The sequence below is a fragment of the Canis lupus genome, chromosome 23 (genome assembly GCF_048164855.1).
Source record: "Canis lupus baileyi chromosome 23, mCanLup2.hap1, whole genome shotgun sequence".
Taxonomy (NCBI): Eukaryota; Metazoa; Chordata; class Mammalia; order Carnivora; family Canidae; genus Canis; species Canis lupus.
Genome location: NC_132860.1, coordinates 30588970 through 30605137, shown reverse-complemented (window position 1 = coordinate 30605137; position 16168 = coordinate 30588970). Strand labels below are relative to the sequence as shown.

Below are 16168 nucleotides of genomic sequence, written 5' to 3'. Positions count from 1 at the left end.
AGGCAGATGCTCAACCGCTGAGCCACCCAGGCGTTCCGCTTCTTTTATTTTTTTAAAGATTTTATTTATTTGAGAGTGAGAGAGCAGCAGAATCCCCACTGAGTGGAGAGCCCGATGTGAGGCTCCATGCCAGGACCCTGAGATCATGACCTTAGTGGAAGGCAGATGTATAACCAACTGAGCCACCCAGGTGCTCCTACTATAGCTTCTTTTAACTCAGAGGCATAGATAATAACCTGATTCAGCTTCCATGCTAAGCACTCAGCCTCACTTTTTTTTTTTTTAAGATTTTATTTATTTATTCATGATTGAAACAGAGAGAGAGGCAGAGACACAGGCAGAGAGGGAGAAGCAGGCTCCCCATGGTGAGACTGATGCGGGACTCAACCCCAGGACTCGAGGATCACGACCTGAGGTGAAGGCAGATCCTCAACCACTGAGCCACCCGGGCGTCCCATCATCACTGTTTCTTGGGCCTTTCCAATGAGTCATTTCAGGCTTCTATCTGAAAACCATTAACAGCAGAGAAGACCAATTCTCTAAGTCCTATGGTTTCTCCCATTATTAACCTTTTTTAAAAAAATATTTTATTTATGAGAGATAGCACAGAGGGAGAAGCAGACTCCCCGCTGAGTGGAGAGCCTGAAGTGCTCTATCCCAGGACCCTGGGATCATGACCTGAGCCAAAGGCAGACACTTAACTGAGCCACCCAGGTGCCCCATTATTAGCCGTAAGTTTTTCGTTTATTGATAAATACATGCTTATTATAGTAAACAAAGAATAAGAAGTTAGTCACACCCTCATCACTCAGAAATAACCACTCAATATATTAACGCATTTCCCTTCAGCATTCATTTGCAGATTAAAAAATCAGTTCTTTCTGAATAAAGATCCTTCATAATAAATTTGACAGTTTATATAACCAAACAACACACCCCATTATCTGTAAAAGCCAAATGACCCAGGCATGCAGGAAGCTTTGAAAGTGAAGAGCACAATCTGCTCCTGGGTCAGCTGCAGCCCTGAAGGGACCTGGGAGGTTTTCAATAGAGAAGAAAGGCAGTGGCAGCTGAGGCAGCAGGAGTCAGTATTTTCCTGGCCCTACACCCTAATAGGTTAGGCTTTGAAACTTCTTGTTTCCTAAATTTCTCTGGTCACAAGATCTCTGCTGCCATATGTTTTAACATAAGCCCTTTCTTCAATTTAAGTCACTGTCTCATTCAGACTCTGGCATCTGAAAGAATGAATGTCTGCTGATGTGGTGACCTTATGCCCTGTATGATTTCTACAGCTATACATTGAAAAAAGGGACCTCAGTGGTTTCTTAAAACAAAGGCATTGCTGCCTGAACTTACCTCCTGGGCCTTTTTCAAGATTCACCATCTTCCCTAATAATCCTTGCCCTGCGATTCCAGGATGAAGGAAGAACCCAAAATGAACCTTACAACCTTAATGTTAACCTTCTGAAAGCCCTGTACACAGTGGGGGACGATGTTGCCTGGCACACTGGTGTATAAGCAATAGGAGTTGTGAAACATGCATTAAGTTAACCTCTCAAATCCATATGCTCAAAAAAATCAATTAATTAAGAATAATTCCTTTTAAAGTTAAAATCCCATTATAGGTGTCACATCAAATGTAAGTACCTGGGCTAGCACAGAATACAAAATCACTATTCTAGTTTATTTTCTCACTTTGTGATTTTTATTTTTTTCTATAGTCTTTTTCCTCCTGGTTCATGCTTTTTCATCCATTTAATTTTACTTATCTGCTTATTCATAATCATCACCCCATTACCTTGAAGAAATAGAATTGAGTGAGAAGATGGCAAATTCAGATTTTTATTAAGACTTTTTTAGAGCAGTTTTAGGTTCACAACAAAATTGAGGGGATGAGACAGATATTGAGGAGCATATACCCCTGCCCCAGTCACGCACAGGCTCTTTTGTTATCAGCATTCCCTAGCAGAGTGGTACATTTGTTGTAACCGATGAACCTACATTGAGACACATTATTATTACTCAAAGTCCACAGTTTACAAGTTCAATTTTTGATAAGCTGAATGAGAAGTGTCTGTGTAATGCCAAGTAGAGAAGTCTAGCAGGCTGTAGGATGTAAAAGAATAGTTCACTAGAGAGTTCTGGGATAGAAATACAGATCTGGGGGTCCCCTGCACAGGGTGGTTCAAACCATGGGCATGGAGTTAAGTTTGCCAAGGAGAAGCACAGTGACAACACAATTCAAGGTTCTCTCTCACTTCTCTTTAGCTAATCTATTAGTTATTGCTAGGTTTACCCCAAAACTTAGTGACTTAAAAGAGCAAATATTATCTCACAGTTTCTGTGGGCCATGAATCTGGGCCAGTTAGCTGGGTTCCTCTGCCTCAAAGCCTCTCCCAAAGCTGTAGTTGAGGTGGCAGCCAGGGCTGCAGGCATTTCATGGCATATAATACTACAAGTTTCATTAAAAAAGAAAAAGAAAAACCCAGCAGATCCTACTTGTGGTCGCACTCTGTAACTTCCAAGGCTAGGCTGGAAGAGCAGCTTCTATCAGTCTCTCCCTGGGATGCTCACCTTCAAAACCCAGCTGCCATACTGTATGGGCGCTCAGGCCACATGGAGAAGCCATGGAAAGGAATTCCAGCTGACAGGTCCCTCTGAGGACCCAGCTGTCAGCCACAATGTGGTAGATGTCAGCAAGGAAAGGCTGGGAATCTCCGGGGTATATCCAGTCCGGTACATACTTTTCATCAGTTCTTCCTCTTTCAATTCTATCACTCATCTTCAAAAGTTTTAAGAGGACATGTCAAGAGTATGATCCTAGTAAGAACGGATGTATAGGAGGCTTAATTCTTACTATTACCAAAAGGCAGGAACATCTTTATACCTCTCTCTTAACTAGTTGTAAAAGGTGGTGGTTTGTAGTGAAAACACTGAGCTTGACATAAAAAGGCAGGAATTTAATTTCTAGCTGAGTGAGTACTAGTAACGTAGTCTGCAGCAAATCACTTAACTTTCCCTGATCTTCAGTTTTCCTCTCTGTACAATGGGCATATTAACAGCCACCTGCTTACCTTACAGAACCATTATAAAGATCAAAGGAGATAATGGGTCAGAAAAGTATTCTTTTGAAAAGTAAAACTCTAGACATCCATGAGCCCTATTAGGCCTATTGCTTCTATTACTTGTAGGGATTTATATCGGAAGCAAAAGAACAAATCCTGTGCTTCTTTAAATTCCTGGTGATATGCCTGTTTGCTTTGACATATATTTGCTTAAATGCCTCCTCTGAGCTTGTCACTGTAACAGATGAGCAACTTGTCATAGCTAAGACCCCTTTTCTTCAGTCCTAAACTTGAATTAAATGTTTTGCCATTAGACACTTTTTAAAAAGACACTATGAAAACTATGTCAAGTTCATATGAAATTATTATAAAGGTTTGGCCAATTTTCTCTCTCCATAATTTGGGGGATTCCATTGCTGAACAAAGTATTGGCTGTTTTACTAAATAGCCAACCGTATGTAGCTGTCCCATGGAACCCTGAAACTTTATTTCCTGTATTAGATTGTTAGCCCAACTCCCAAAGCTTCCTCTGGAATTCTCCATCTTGGAGAAATGAGCCGGCATCCACTTGATCACTGAGCCTGGGAGTCATCCTTGATTTCTCTCCTTCATCCACCCTCATCTGCATTTTCAACCACCTTCTTTCCTTCAGTCTCTCTCCAGATCCTGAGGATTTTATCTAGACTCTCCCACTTCCATTCTCACTGCCACTCTCTCACCTATACCGTGGCAACAACTTCCTAATAACTCTCCCTGCTCCAGTGTAGCTATCAACAAGCAAATCCCAGCATTTAAAAAAAAAAAAAAAAAAAAAATCGAACACTCCTCTATTCAGCAGCTAGGAAAACAGCTACTCCGCATGCCTCAACGGTGCTACAGCCTATAGGTAAGATCATCCTGACTTCACAGGCAAGGAAACCTGGCCTAGAGCCGGAGGGGCCGGAATTCCGCTCTCCTGGCTGAACTCTCGCACTTCAGTGTGACGCCTCCGGCTTCGCATCTGTAAACCTGGATCGGTAATAACTTTCCTCATATAACTGGCGTAAAGAGGAAATGAAGAAGTAATACTGGGGGCACCTGGGTGGCTCAGCGGTTGAGCGTCTGTCTGCCTTCCGCTCAGGTCATGATCCCGGGATCCCGGGATCGAGTCCCGCATGGGGCTCCCCGCAGGGAGCCTGCTTCTCCCTCTGCCTGTGTCTCTGCCTCTCTCTCTGCGACCCTCATGAATAAATAAATCTTTAAAAAAGAAAATGAAAGAATACTGGTAAAGGGCCCGGGGCAGTATCTGGCTCACAACGCCCAGTTACCTTCACCGATTATTTCCTGACTAAAGATTTCGTTGCTCTTACGCTCTCCGGTGTCCAGCAAAGCAAGCGAGGGCTCCAAATCTGATGGGCTACCTCCTTTCCCTGCAGCGCCCCGTGTCCTCCCCGGGCACGGCCAGCTCTCCACGCGGACTTCGTTACCTCCTGAGACACGGGCCCGCGCGGAGCCCGCCCCGGGGCAGCCTCGGGCCCTAGACTAGGTCGGGGGCAACGCGGTTAGGCTGAGACGGGGCCCCCACCAGGCCGAGGCCCCGCGCGGGTTGAGAAGAGCCGCGAACCCGTGAGGAGACCTCCGACCTCCATCTAGACGAGCGCAGTCTCTGATTCCTGCCCAAGGCTCAAGCCTGTTTCCTCTTCTGTAGAAAAAGGGCTGTATTATTCCCTGCGCTTCCTCCCCTCTCACGGGTTCGCCGCGACCCGGCCGGCAGCAGGACGTCGAGGGAAAGCACAGCTCTCCGCAGCCGCGAGCCTCCCACACGGCGACGGGGCGGGGCCCCCTCAGGCCTCCGAGAGCTCGGCCGCGGGCGCCTCGTCTCTGTGGCGGAAGCGGGCTCCGATTCCGGGGCGGGCCTCGTTGCTCTTCCGAGGTGCCGGGCGCCGCTTCCGGGGCGGGGCGAGGCGAGCGGCTGGGGTCGCCGCGCGGCAGCTCGCTCCCGGCCTGTGTCTCCGCGCTCCCTGCTGCAATGAGCTTCCTCAAAAGTTTCCCGCCGCCCGGCTCGGCCGAGGGGCTTCGGCAGCAGCAGCCCGAGACCGAGGCCGTGCTGAACGGCAAGGGCCTCGGCACCGGCACGCTCTACATCGCGGAGAGGTAGGCAGGGTCGCTGCGCTGGGCGCCGGCTCCCCGCGCGCCGCCGAGGCTGAGGACGAGGCGCGGGCGCGGGCGAGACCGCGACCTCCGGGGCTGCCGCGGGGCGGGGCGCGCGGGCTCCGGGGCGCCTCGCCGAGGCCTGCGCGGCGGGGCGAAGGCTCGGTTGTCCGGGTGTCCCGCCCTCCCGAGCCTTCCTCTTCTTCTTCGCACGGAGTCCTCTCTCGACGAGTTAGAGGCTTTTTACCTGCCTGTCGTCCCGAGGTCTGGCGCGTGCGTCGCTCTTTACTCAGGGCTTCGTTTTAAGGTTTTGAGCCTCCGGCCCCTGAGTGAGAATCATCGATGTGCCTGTCTCTTCTGGGAAAAGGTGCGGGAGGTGTTGCTCTCGGCAAGATGTGTAAGTCTAGAACGGATTGTGCAGGATTTTAAAAGTTTGGTTAAGAAATACAGCTTTTCTTCTGTAGGTGTGGATGGGGAGAGGAACATCATCCTCAACCCCACGCAAGCTGAGGTCAGATCCAGAGGGACCAGACTCCCGTGTCTCATTTCCCATTTCCGACTCCCATTTCCAGTCCTAGAAGGAATTGCCCTTTTATTTGGCCACCTGGAACACTGTACCCTTTTTTTTTTTTTTTTTACAGTAAGACAGATGTATCTCAAATATCGAAGTTGTAGGACTGAGGTCCCCGTTTCCTTAATTATGTGGTTCCAGTCATCATCAAGCCAACAATGACACATTGAATCCTTCCTGTCCTTGAAATTTGCCTTGACTCCTGCTGCTGCATCACTTTTGTCTGCAGCCAGAGAAGTTTCTCTTCTTTTAGGAGCTCATGTGATTTCACTGGACCCACACAGAAATATCCAGGATAATCTCCCCATTCTACGGTTAGCTGATTAGGAACCTTAATTATATATACAGGTTTTCTCTTGCCATGTAACAACTCCGGCTTGACACGGTGTTGAAGGTCATGGGGGAGGCAAATTTTTGCCTACCAGAGAGAGCACACACAAAAAAGTAAAAACCCCTTGATTTAAAAAAAATTTTTTTTTAATTTTTACTTATATATTGGAGAGAGAAAGCAAGCTCCTTGCTGAGCAGGAAGGTCCACACTGTGGAGCTCAACTCCATGCTTATCCTAGGACCTTGGGATCATGACCTGAGCCGAAAATAGATGCTTAACCAACTGAGCCACCCAGGTGCCCCAAGAACCCTTTGAGGGAAATCTAAATATTGAGCAAAGCTTAGGCTTTTAACCAATTACTGACATAGGAAATACAGATGGGAGAAAAAGCAAGTTCCAGGTGACGTGCAGATAATGAGGCTGTTCTAGACATATGCGATTAGTTGGGACATAAGAGTGTGTATCTTGGGAGAGTGATATTAAAGGTAGAGATTGGGGGGGGGGGGGACACCTGGGTGGCTTAGAGGTTAAGTGCCTACCTTCAGCCCAGGGTGTGATCCCACAGTCCTGGGATCGGGCTCCCTGCATGGAGCCTGCTTCTCTCTCTGCTTGTGTCTCTGCCTCTCTGTATGTGTCGTCTTCCATGAATAAATAAATAAACTCTTAAAAAAGAGAGACAGAGAGATTGAGAAATCATTAGTATAAGGGTTAGCATATACTCATTGGGGGGATAGATTGGGTACCCCAGAAGAGAAGAGGGCCAAGGCATATCTACAGTAAGAGGTAGATAATGGAAGAAGAGACTTGAAAATAGACAAGAGGGGGCAGCTCCAGTGGGGCAGCTCCGATAGCGCAGGGGTTAGGGGTTTAGCGCCGCCTGCAGCCCAGGGCGTGATCTTGGAGACCCTGGATCGAGTCCCACGTCAGGCTCTCTGCATGGTGCCTGCTTCTCCCTCTGCCTGTGTGTCTCTGCCTCTCTCTGTGTGTGACTCTATGAATAAATAAATAAAATATTTTTTTAAAAAAAGAAAATAGACAAGAGGGAGAAGCAGTCAAAATCTGAAAAAGCATCTGTTGGGTAATGACAAGGAGATCTTTAATGATCTTAGGAAAACAATTTCTTCTAAGTCGTGGAGAGTACAGCACAGATAGTCCCTACACTATCCTTATTTTTCTACAGCTTTTCTGTATATTGACTCTTTCTAAAATATAACAACTGTTCAGGGAAGGAAGACAAAACCTATGCTTGTCTTTTCATTTTGAAAAACTTCAAACCTAAAGAAAAATTTCAAGTGTTGTTAATATACATAGATAAAGATTCATCAGTTGTTAACATTTTACCACATGTATCTTTTTTTGAGCTATTTGAGAGTTGCGGGCATGTTATTATTTCATCCATAAATACTTTACTAAAAATCTAAGAACTAGGACATTGTCCTGTATAACCACAATACAGTTATCACACTGAAGAAATACAAACTCCTTTTTAAGGTCTTACATGTTTAAAAAAATTTCATTTCAACTTTTCACTAACAGATCTCTTCTTTAAGAAAATATTTTTGTAAGATACAGAAAGAATATACATTATATATGGATGGTTTAAAGAAATTTTTTTTAAAGATTTTAATTAATTTATTCATGAGAGACACAGAGAGAGCCAGAGACACAGGCAGAGGGAGAAGCAGACTCCCTGCAGGAAGCCTGATGCAGGATTCCAGAATCACACTCTGAGCCAAAGGCAGACACTCAACTGCTGAGCCACCCAGGTGTCCCTGGTTTACAGAATTATAATTAATTTTATAATTAAATTAATTAATGTCTACCATCTAGGTTAAGAATAGAATATTATGAGTACCATGGACACCTACATTCATCACTCTCTGCTCTTTGTTAACATTACCTCCTTGGTCTCTTTCCACTTCTCTATCCTACCAAGCATTTCCAGGTCTTGATAAAATCAAGGCCTCAACAAACTGGGACAGTTTCCTAGAGGATATGACAAATGAGGATTAGCAGCCAGGTGAATGAGTTGGAGCTAAGAGGAAACATTCTATTTAGAAGAGATAGGATGCTCAGAGGCAAGGGTAAGAAACAATATTTAGTGTGGCCCAGGACATATAAATATGCATGTGCGCACACACCATTTAGCAGTTCTTCATCTGAGAGAATGAGGGGGAAAGAGTGGAAAAATGATAAAGCTGGAGGAAGAGAGCTGTGCTCCATGAGCTTGGGTTATAGCCCAAAGGCTTAGAGAAAATCATTTTATGATTTTAGGCAAAGAGATCTTTAGACAAGGAGATCTTTAATGATAGGGTCTGATTTGATTTTAAGTAGTTTCTCGGACGTGTATTGAGAGATATAGAACTCGGGCTTATTTTTCAAAGTTGAGTTTTCAAAGGAAGTTGACTTTCTAAACCCCCAGGTAAAGAAGGGACCAGAGGCATGAATCATTCCAAATAGATTATTTGAAATGGGTAAAATAAAGTAGGTAATTAAATCATATTTATCTTAAGCCAAAGTTAATTTTAAACCAAATAATTAAGCCCACCCAAATTTAAAACTTTTCCTTCTATCCTGTTTTTCACCTCATCCTGGTAATAAAGTATAATGATTATACTTATTCAAAAGCATTGGAAATTAGCAGAACGTTCCTCTGCATTACTATCTTTCTAATTGTTTTTCCCTTTTGTGACTCATGGTTTCTTTGAGACTGGATATAGTTAATTAGCTATTTTGGTTTGGGAGGGCTTTTCTTCTAAAATATGTGAAAAGTGAGTAAGAACATAGCGATCAGTAAATGTTGCTTTTATTTTATTTTTTTTTAAGATTTTATTTATTTACTCATGAGAGACACAGAGAGAGACAGAGACACAGGCAGAGGGAGAAGCAGGCTCCATGCAAGGAGCCCGATGTGGGACTCGATCCTGGATCTCCAGGATCATACCCCAGGCTGCAGGCGGCGCTAAACCGCTGCGCCACCGGGGCTGCCCTAAATGTTGCTTTTAAATGGAACTTCTGTTTTGTAGAGTGTGTGTCCATGTATAAGGGACAATTATTATATGTATTATGGAGCAATTATTATATGCTTTTTAAAGCGCCTGGGTGGCTCAGGGACTGATTTCAGCTCAGGTCATGATCTCAGGGTTGTGAGGTTGAGCTAGATTGAGCTCAGCGGGAAGTCTCCTTGGGATTCTCTCCTTCCCACTCCCCCTCCTCCCCCTTGCTCTCTGGCTCTCTCTCAGAAATAAATAAATTTTTTTTTTTTAAATAAAGACCATAATTTGATAGGTACTGAGTCTATTTTGTATTTCAGTTTTCCATCTTTGAATGGAGTCATTTAAATTTTGTGGCTCTGGATATTTGAAATCATTTGGACACCCAAATTTGAACTATAACTTTCTGAACTGTGATAATACTGCGGTATTTTTCAGGTGAGAAAGGAGTGTTTATTTGCTTAAAATAATAGTTTTAGTAAGGGACTGACAGTACTTCTTTGATATGTAAGCTCTATTTCGTCTCCACATTAAGAGGAAGACAATGGACAGGAAAGGCACATATAGCACACACAATCTAATGATAGTAAAATCTATTTCTTTGAAACTAATGGGATGAATCATTCTGGAAAATCATGCCTAGAGCTTTTACCTCTTTAGCTTCTTTTTTTTTTTTAAGGTGATTTTATTTTATTTTTAAACATTTTATTTATTTCTTAGAAAGTGTGTGCAAGCAAGGGCAGGGGCAGGGGGAGAAGCAGACTCTGCTGAACAAGGAACCTGTGGGGCTTGATCCCAGGACCCTGAGATCATGACTTGAGCAGAAGGCAGGTGCTTAATCAGCTGAGCCATCCAGGTGTCCCCTTTCTTTTAGTTTTTAGGATTTATCACTTTAAGCCTTCCAGGTTTTCTTTTCTTTTCTTTTCTTTTCTTTTCTTTTCTTTTCTTTTCTTTTCTTTTCTTTTCTTTTTTTCTCTCTTTCTCTCTTTCTCTCTTTCTTTCTTTCTTTCTTTCTTTCTTTCTTTCTTTCTTTCTTTCTGTGTTGAATGGAAATCTTTGCAAATGACAGTACATCTTTTGCTTTTGCTCTTTTCAGTGTGCAAGTCATTGCATTTTAGTGCATTTACAGAGTTGTATAGTTTTCACCACAATCTAATTCTGCCTTTGTTTTTGATAAATGAGGTTATGAATTGTATACACTTTTGTTTTCTCAGACATTGATTTTCTTTTTTTTTTTTTAATTTTTTTGTAATTTTTATTTATTTATGATAGAGAGAGAGAGAGGCAGAGACACAGGCAGAGGGAGAAGCAGGCTCCATGCACCGGGAGCCCGATGTGGGATTCGATCCCGGGTCTCCAGGATCGCGCCCCGGGCCAAAGGCAGGCGCTAAACCGCTGCGCCACCCAGGGATCCCGACATTGATTTTCTTTAGGGGGACTGAAGTGTCAAGTTCGGTCTCCCCTTACATTGAGTGTAAATGATCTCAGACTGCTGCACTGTCATTGTTCTTGCCCAAGGGAGTCTTAGGTTCATTTATTGTATTTGTTTTTGCTTGATTAGAAATTAGACAACCAGGCTTGTTAAAATTGTATAGAAAATAGAATGATATGGGGGTGCATTAATTTCTTTTTTAAATAAAAGCTTTATTAAGATAATTCACATAATATATAATTCAGTGGTTGTTAGTCTCTTTACAGAACTGCGCAACCATTGATTTTAGAATATTTTCATCACCCCACAAGAAACGAGCACTCATTCTCATTACCAGTTTCATTTCTCTCCAGCCCTGTGCAGCCACTATATTGCATTAACTTTTATTCCACTAGTTGGTTTGTGTGTGTGTGTGTGTGTGTGTGTGTGTGTGGTCTCTTCACAATCTTTTTGCTACTTTTTTTTCCCCTACTAAGTGGTGTAGTTCCAGGTGGGTGAAGCATTGCCAAAAAATTAGCCAGCCTTTACTCAAAACTAAACAGACTGGTTTTGGTAATATGTTTCCTTTCTTATACCATTAAAATATTTGCATTTGGACAGTCTTGAGGGAAAATTAGACCTTGCTTACTTGTCTGTTTATTTTAAAGCTGCAGAATAAATGAAAGGCTTCATAAAGTCTTTCAGTGGGATAAGTATTGTCTAATCTGTGTAAGTATGATTATAGCATTTTCATGTATATGTCATTTAATGTAGGATTAGTGGAGAAATTAGTGACTCCCAGGTGTTTATTGCATACTTACATGCTGAGCATTATGCTAGTGGTTTTGAAGAATGTGAAATAAAGGAATATGACAGGTTCTGTCAGGTAGCTCACATTCTGTCAGGGTAAGTATGACATTCATTAGCACAGAATTAAGGACTAAATGGCCTATTTACTGCACATAAGTACAGTTCAGAAAAAGGAGAGATCAGTATGAGCTAGAGTAGAGTAATTGGAGGGCTCAAGGAGGAGCTGGTACTTAACTAGTTGAAGAGAATTTGCAAAAGTGAGGCACCTGAAGACATTCCAAGTTAAGAACCAGCATGAAATACATAGAAACACATTGTGACTTAAAAAACTACTTTTCAAATCTTTTTTGCATTTTTAGGTAGAGGGGAAGAGAACTTAACAGAATTGGTTTTAAAGAAAGTCAGTTCCTGCTGCTGAATTTTCTTATATTATGAATATTTTTAAATACTAAATTTGAGTTTATTCACATGCATAAAAGTGCCCAAGCTGAGTCTTTATAAACTTTAGGATTAAATTGGGATTTAATTTCTTTTTCTTTCTTTTTCTTTTTTTTTTTTTAGGATTTAATTTCTTAAAATAATCTATTTTACACATGTTTTTCAGCCGCCTGTCTTGGTTAGATGGCTCTGGATTAGGATTCTCACTGGAATACCCCACCATTAGCTTGCATGCGGTGTCCAGGGACCTAAATGCCTATCCACGAGAGCATTTGTATGTTATGGTGAATGCTAAATTTGGAGGTATGTATGGTGTAATTTAATCTTGAGCTTCCTTTGATAGACTATTACATATATTTAAAAAGCAGTCTTTGAAAAATAAAATAAAATAAAAAGCAGTCTTTGATCATAAAGTAATATTCAAGCCATTGACCTATTTTGTATAATAGTTTATTAAGCAAAATTTCAGCTCAGTAAAATAATTTAGATACTGCTTTTTACTTTCTATATATATTTGCACATAGAATTATTTATTCAGTTATTGTGGATTTGTATTTCTGGTTTTTTCTCTTGCATTTAACTGTTCTTCTTTTTGTTAAGGCATTTATATTTGGTATCCTTAGAAGCTTGGATCAGGATACTTTGTGCCTCCAAGTACAAAATGTAGAACCTGTTTTGTTTTTTTGTTTTTTTGTTTTTTGTTTTTTTGTTGTTGTTGGTTCCATTTTATTACAGAGGTGGTTCTCAGTAGGAGACAGTATTGTGTCCCCCCTCTCCTTAGGCAATGACATTCTGATTGTCATGAGTGGAAGAGGGGAGGAGTGCTACTGGTATCTAGTAGTTAGAGGCCAGAGATGCTACTTAACATCCCACAAGACACAGAACGACATCCCACAGTGAGGAATTACCAAGTCCAAATGTCAGTGGTGCCAAGGTTGAGAAACTCTGTGGTACAAGATTCCCAAGTTTTTTGCTATTGAAATAATTAGAAAGATTCATAAAAAATCTAGTGAGAATGATGAAAGGAGTAAGAAAGAAAAAAATCCATTTTGGGGGTTGTTGGCAATGGGTTATTAGAATTCCCAATGATAAACAAGTTAGGTACAGAGTTAAAACTTGTGTTTAATTTTTTAAGCATAACTAAATGACAAGTTTTTCCTATACTGTGTTACTTTAATATGCTCACCTTTTATAGAAATGCACAACTTTGTGACTGAAAGGACAGTTTGTTACACTTTTACTAAACTTGTGCTTTTATTTTTATTCATTTTTTTTAAAGATTTTATTTATTTATTCATGAGCAACACAGAGAGAGAGGCAGAGACATAGGCAGAGGGAGAAGCAGACTCCCCGTGGAGAGCCCGATGTGGGACTCAATCCCAGGACCACACCTTGAGCCAAAGGCAGACGCTCAACCACTGAGCTACCCAGGTGTCCCTAAACTTGTGCTTTTAAAATAATAAGTTGCCTTTCTTTGATAATAGTGTATAAAGACAATCCCATAAGTTTGCTGGTTAAGCTATTGCTCCTTCAATTTAGGGTTTTAATATAGTTTCAGATATAAGATGACCATTTATAATCAGTGTGACACTAATTATTTAGTAATATTGAGGGCTTTTGTCAAGCCCTATCTCATCATCCCTGCCTGATTCAGCTATCTGAAAATATTTTTGTTAGGCAATCTCAAACACTTGCCATTGGAGAAAGTGCAAAGATAGATATAAAAATCTAGTGAAATTTGAAAGAGAGGGTAAGGAAAAGAAAAAGCTGTTGATCTGGGATTGTAGTAAGACTTCAATTGAGGAGGTATTGGGCACAAAGTTCACTTTCCAAGTAAGTGCAGCTATGATTTTATAACCAAGATTATTGTATTTCATATTTAGTTTAAGCCATTCATTCATCCATAGAATTGCAAAAACTTAGAGGTGACCTTGCCAGTCATTTCCAAACCCTGATGTGAAATGCCCATAAATAATGGAGACCATTAGCTTTGGGGAAAGGTGTATGTCAGAAAATTAGAGAGGTAGGGCTTCAGTGAAGCTAACTAAAGAGAAAAACACAGTGAATAAGAAGACTGTCATTAACTTGGTAAGCAAGTTATTTTCATCTCTCTGAGCCTCAATTTCATTCAGCAAAATGAGGGGATTGTAGTGGTCTTTAGTTCTTAAACCTGGCTGTACATTAGAAACACGTGGGGAACTTGTTAAAAATGAAAATACCGGGAGTCCCAAATTAGACAGTAAGGATTCAGTAGGTTCATGGTAGGTGTTTTAAATGTTTGCTCTCTATGATTATTTTCTTGAAATTGATGGGGCTATGATTAATCCTTTCTTACTAAAGTAAGTAGGACTTCACTATCTTTCTAGAAAGTAGAATCCTCCTGGGTCACATTTATGTTGTAGTTCTCCAGTTCTGTTTATGTGGGACTCAGCTCTTCTCACATGTTACATGTGCTTGGATCCTGTTTTCCCAGCCTTTTGTTCCTCTCATCCTTTTTTTTTTTTCTTTTTTTTTAATTTTTATTTATTTATGATAGTCACACAGAGAGAGAGAGAGAGAGAGAGAGAGAGAGAGAGGCAGAGACACAGGCAGAGGGAGAAGCAGGCTCCATGCACTGGGACCCTGACGTGGGATTTGATCCTGGGTCTCCAGGATCGCGCCCTGGGCCAAAGGCAGGTGCCAAACCGCTGCGCCACCCAGGGATCCCTGTTCCTCTCATCCTGATTCTCCCAGCTCCAGGTGTTTTTTCCCTTTGGTTGATCTCCATAAACCTCATTAATGTGGACCTTTAGCTTATAGTTGAGGACATTATATTATTTTATGTTTGTTTTTTTTTTTTTTAAGATTTTATTTATTTATTCAGGAGAGACACAGAGAGAGGCAGAGACATAGGCAGAGGGAGAAGCAGGCTCCCCATGGGTAGCCCAATGCGGGACTCCATCCCAGGACCCCAGGATCACACCCTGAACCAGAGGCAGACGCTCAACCCCTGAGCCACCCAGGCATCCCAAGGATATTGGGGTATTCCAAAAATAGGGACACGTGGGTAACTCAGCAGTTGAGCATATATACCTTTGGCTCAGGGGTGATCCTGGGGTCCTGGGATGGAGTCCCATATCAGGCTTCCTGCAGGGAGCCTGCTTCTCCCTCTGCCTATGTCTCTGCCTCTCTGTGTCTCTCCTGAATGAATAAATAAATAAAATCTTAAAAACAACAAATAAAAATAACTAAAAACTTATTCCCACTGTTGAAAATTTAGAAAGGTTTAGAGACTGAAAATATGACAGATAAAATATGATCTAGCACGAGATGATTAGTGTTGATCATGGTTGTATTTTTTTTCTTAATTGCAAAAATACTGTATTGCATTTATATTTCTTGCCTTAGGGTAGATTCCTGAGGATATAAAACAAATTGTAATAATTGTTATTTCTAGGGAGAAGATCTAGAGTGGTAGGGACCTACTTTTTCCTTAGAATCATCTACATTCTTTTTAAACCCTGAAAAGTTTCATAATACCATCTAATAATGTCTTCAACTATTTAGAGTTATTTAGAATTCCCCAGTATTTTTGTATTATTTTACTTGTTTACAGATTATATATAACAATGTAACAATATAACAACAACAAGACAGAAAAAGTCCTATGAAATCTCTGATTTAAAATTGTTAATAATGGTCACTTAATTTTTTTTTTCCTTTTTTGCTTATCTGTATTTTTTTATTCTACATTCAGCTTGTATGACTTAGAAAAATAAAAGTCAAAAAAAATTTAGTGGACACCCCCTATAATTGATTCCTATGTATATAATTGCTGTTTTAAAGGTAATACTTTTAAAGCTCTTAACATATATATTGTCAAATTGCTTTCCAGAAAGTGTATTTCAATTTACCCTTTCAATAGTAGTGTAAGAATCTTTCTACCTGACTTTTATCTGCATGGAGAATTAAAATTTTTTTAAAATGGTAATTTTAATATGCTAAACAACATTTAACTTATATTTTTATGTAGTTATTTTTTATTTAAATTCAGTTCAGTTAACAATATAATAATATATTATTATTATTAGTTTCGGGTAGAATATAGTGATTCATCACCCTTAATTTATATTTTTAAGATTATTAGTTTGAACATATTTTTGAATAATCACGACATCCAACATGGGGCTTGAACTTACAACTCTGAGAGCAAGAGTCACATGCTCTACTGACTGAGCCAGCCAGGCACTCCTAAAGATTTTAGGTTTAAAATCTTACATTTAGTTAATCTCTACATCCAATGTGGGGCTTGAAATTATATCCCAAGATCAAGAGTCAGTATGCTCTACCAACTGAGTCAACCAGGTGCTTTCACCTGTTTTTTTAAATTATGAAATAATTTAGATATTGAAAAATACAGAGAGTAATAAAATTTTTACA

At 40.9% G+C, this 16168-nt stretch overlaps 1 protein-coding gene and 1 long non-coding RNA gene across 12 annotated transcripts in view; one reads left to right on the top strand and one right to left on the bottom strand.

Moving 5' to 3' along the window:
* Positions 1-1822: 1822 nt before the first annotated feature.
* On the bottom strand, positions 1823-5259 carry LOC140615053 (uncharacterized). The gene is made up of 2 exons (XR_012015731.1): positions 4415-5259; positions 1823-2820 (listed from the first exon to the last, which is right to left on the bottom strand). It is a non-coding gene; the product is annotated as an uncharacterized lncRNA (long non-coding RNA).
* Positions 2747-16168, top strand: part of CLNS1A (chloride nucleotide-sensitive channel 1A) — a 45212-nt gene continuing 31790 nt past the window's right edge. For 7 of the 11 annotated variants that reach the window (XR_012015723.1, XR_012015724.1, XM_072794772.1 and 4 more), the window contains exons 1-2: positions 2747-5198; positions 11916-12052. Coding sequence is in view for 9 of the 11 variants with exons in the window: in XM_072794772.1 (XP_072650873.1) it covers positions 5074-5198; positions 11916-12052 (262 nt within the window). In the remaining 2 variants the exon portion in view is untranslated. Of the gene's footprint in view, positions 5199-5502; positions 5593-9410; positions 9529-11915; positions 12053-16168 lie in introns of all 11 variants that reach the window. The other 4 variants (XM_072794767.1, XM_072794769.1, XM_072794768.1 and 1 more) reach the window with 4 other exon arrangements.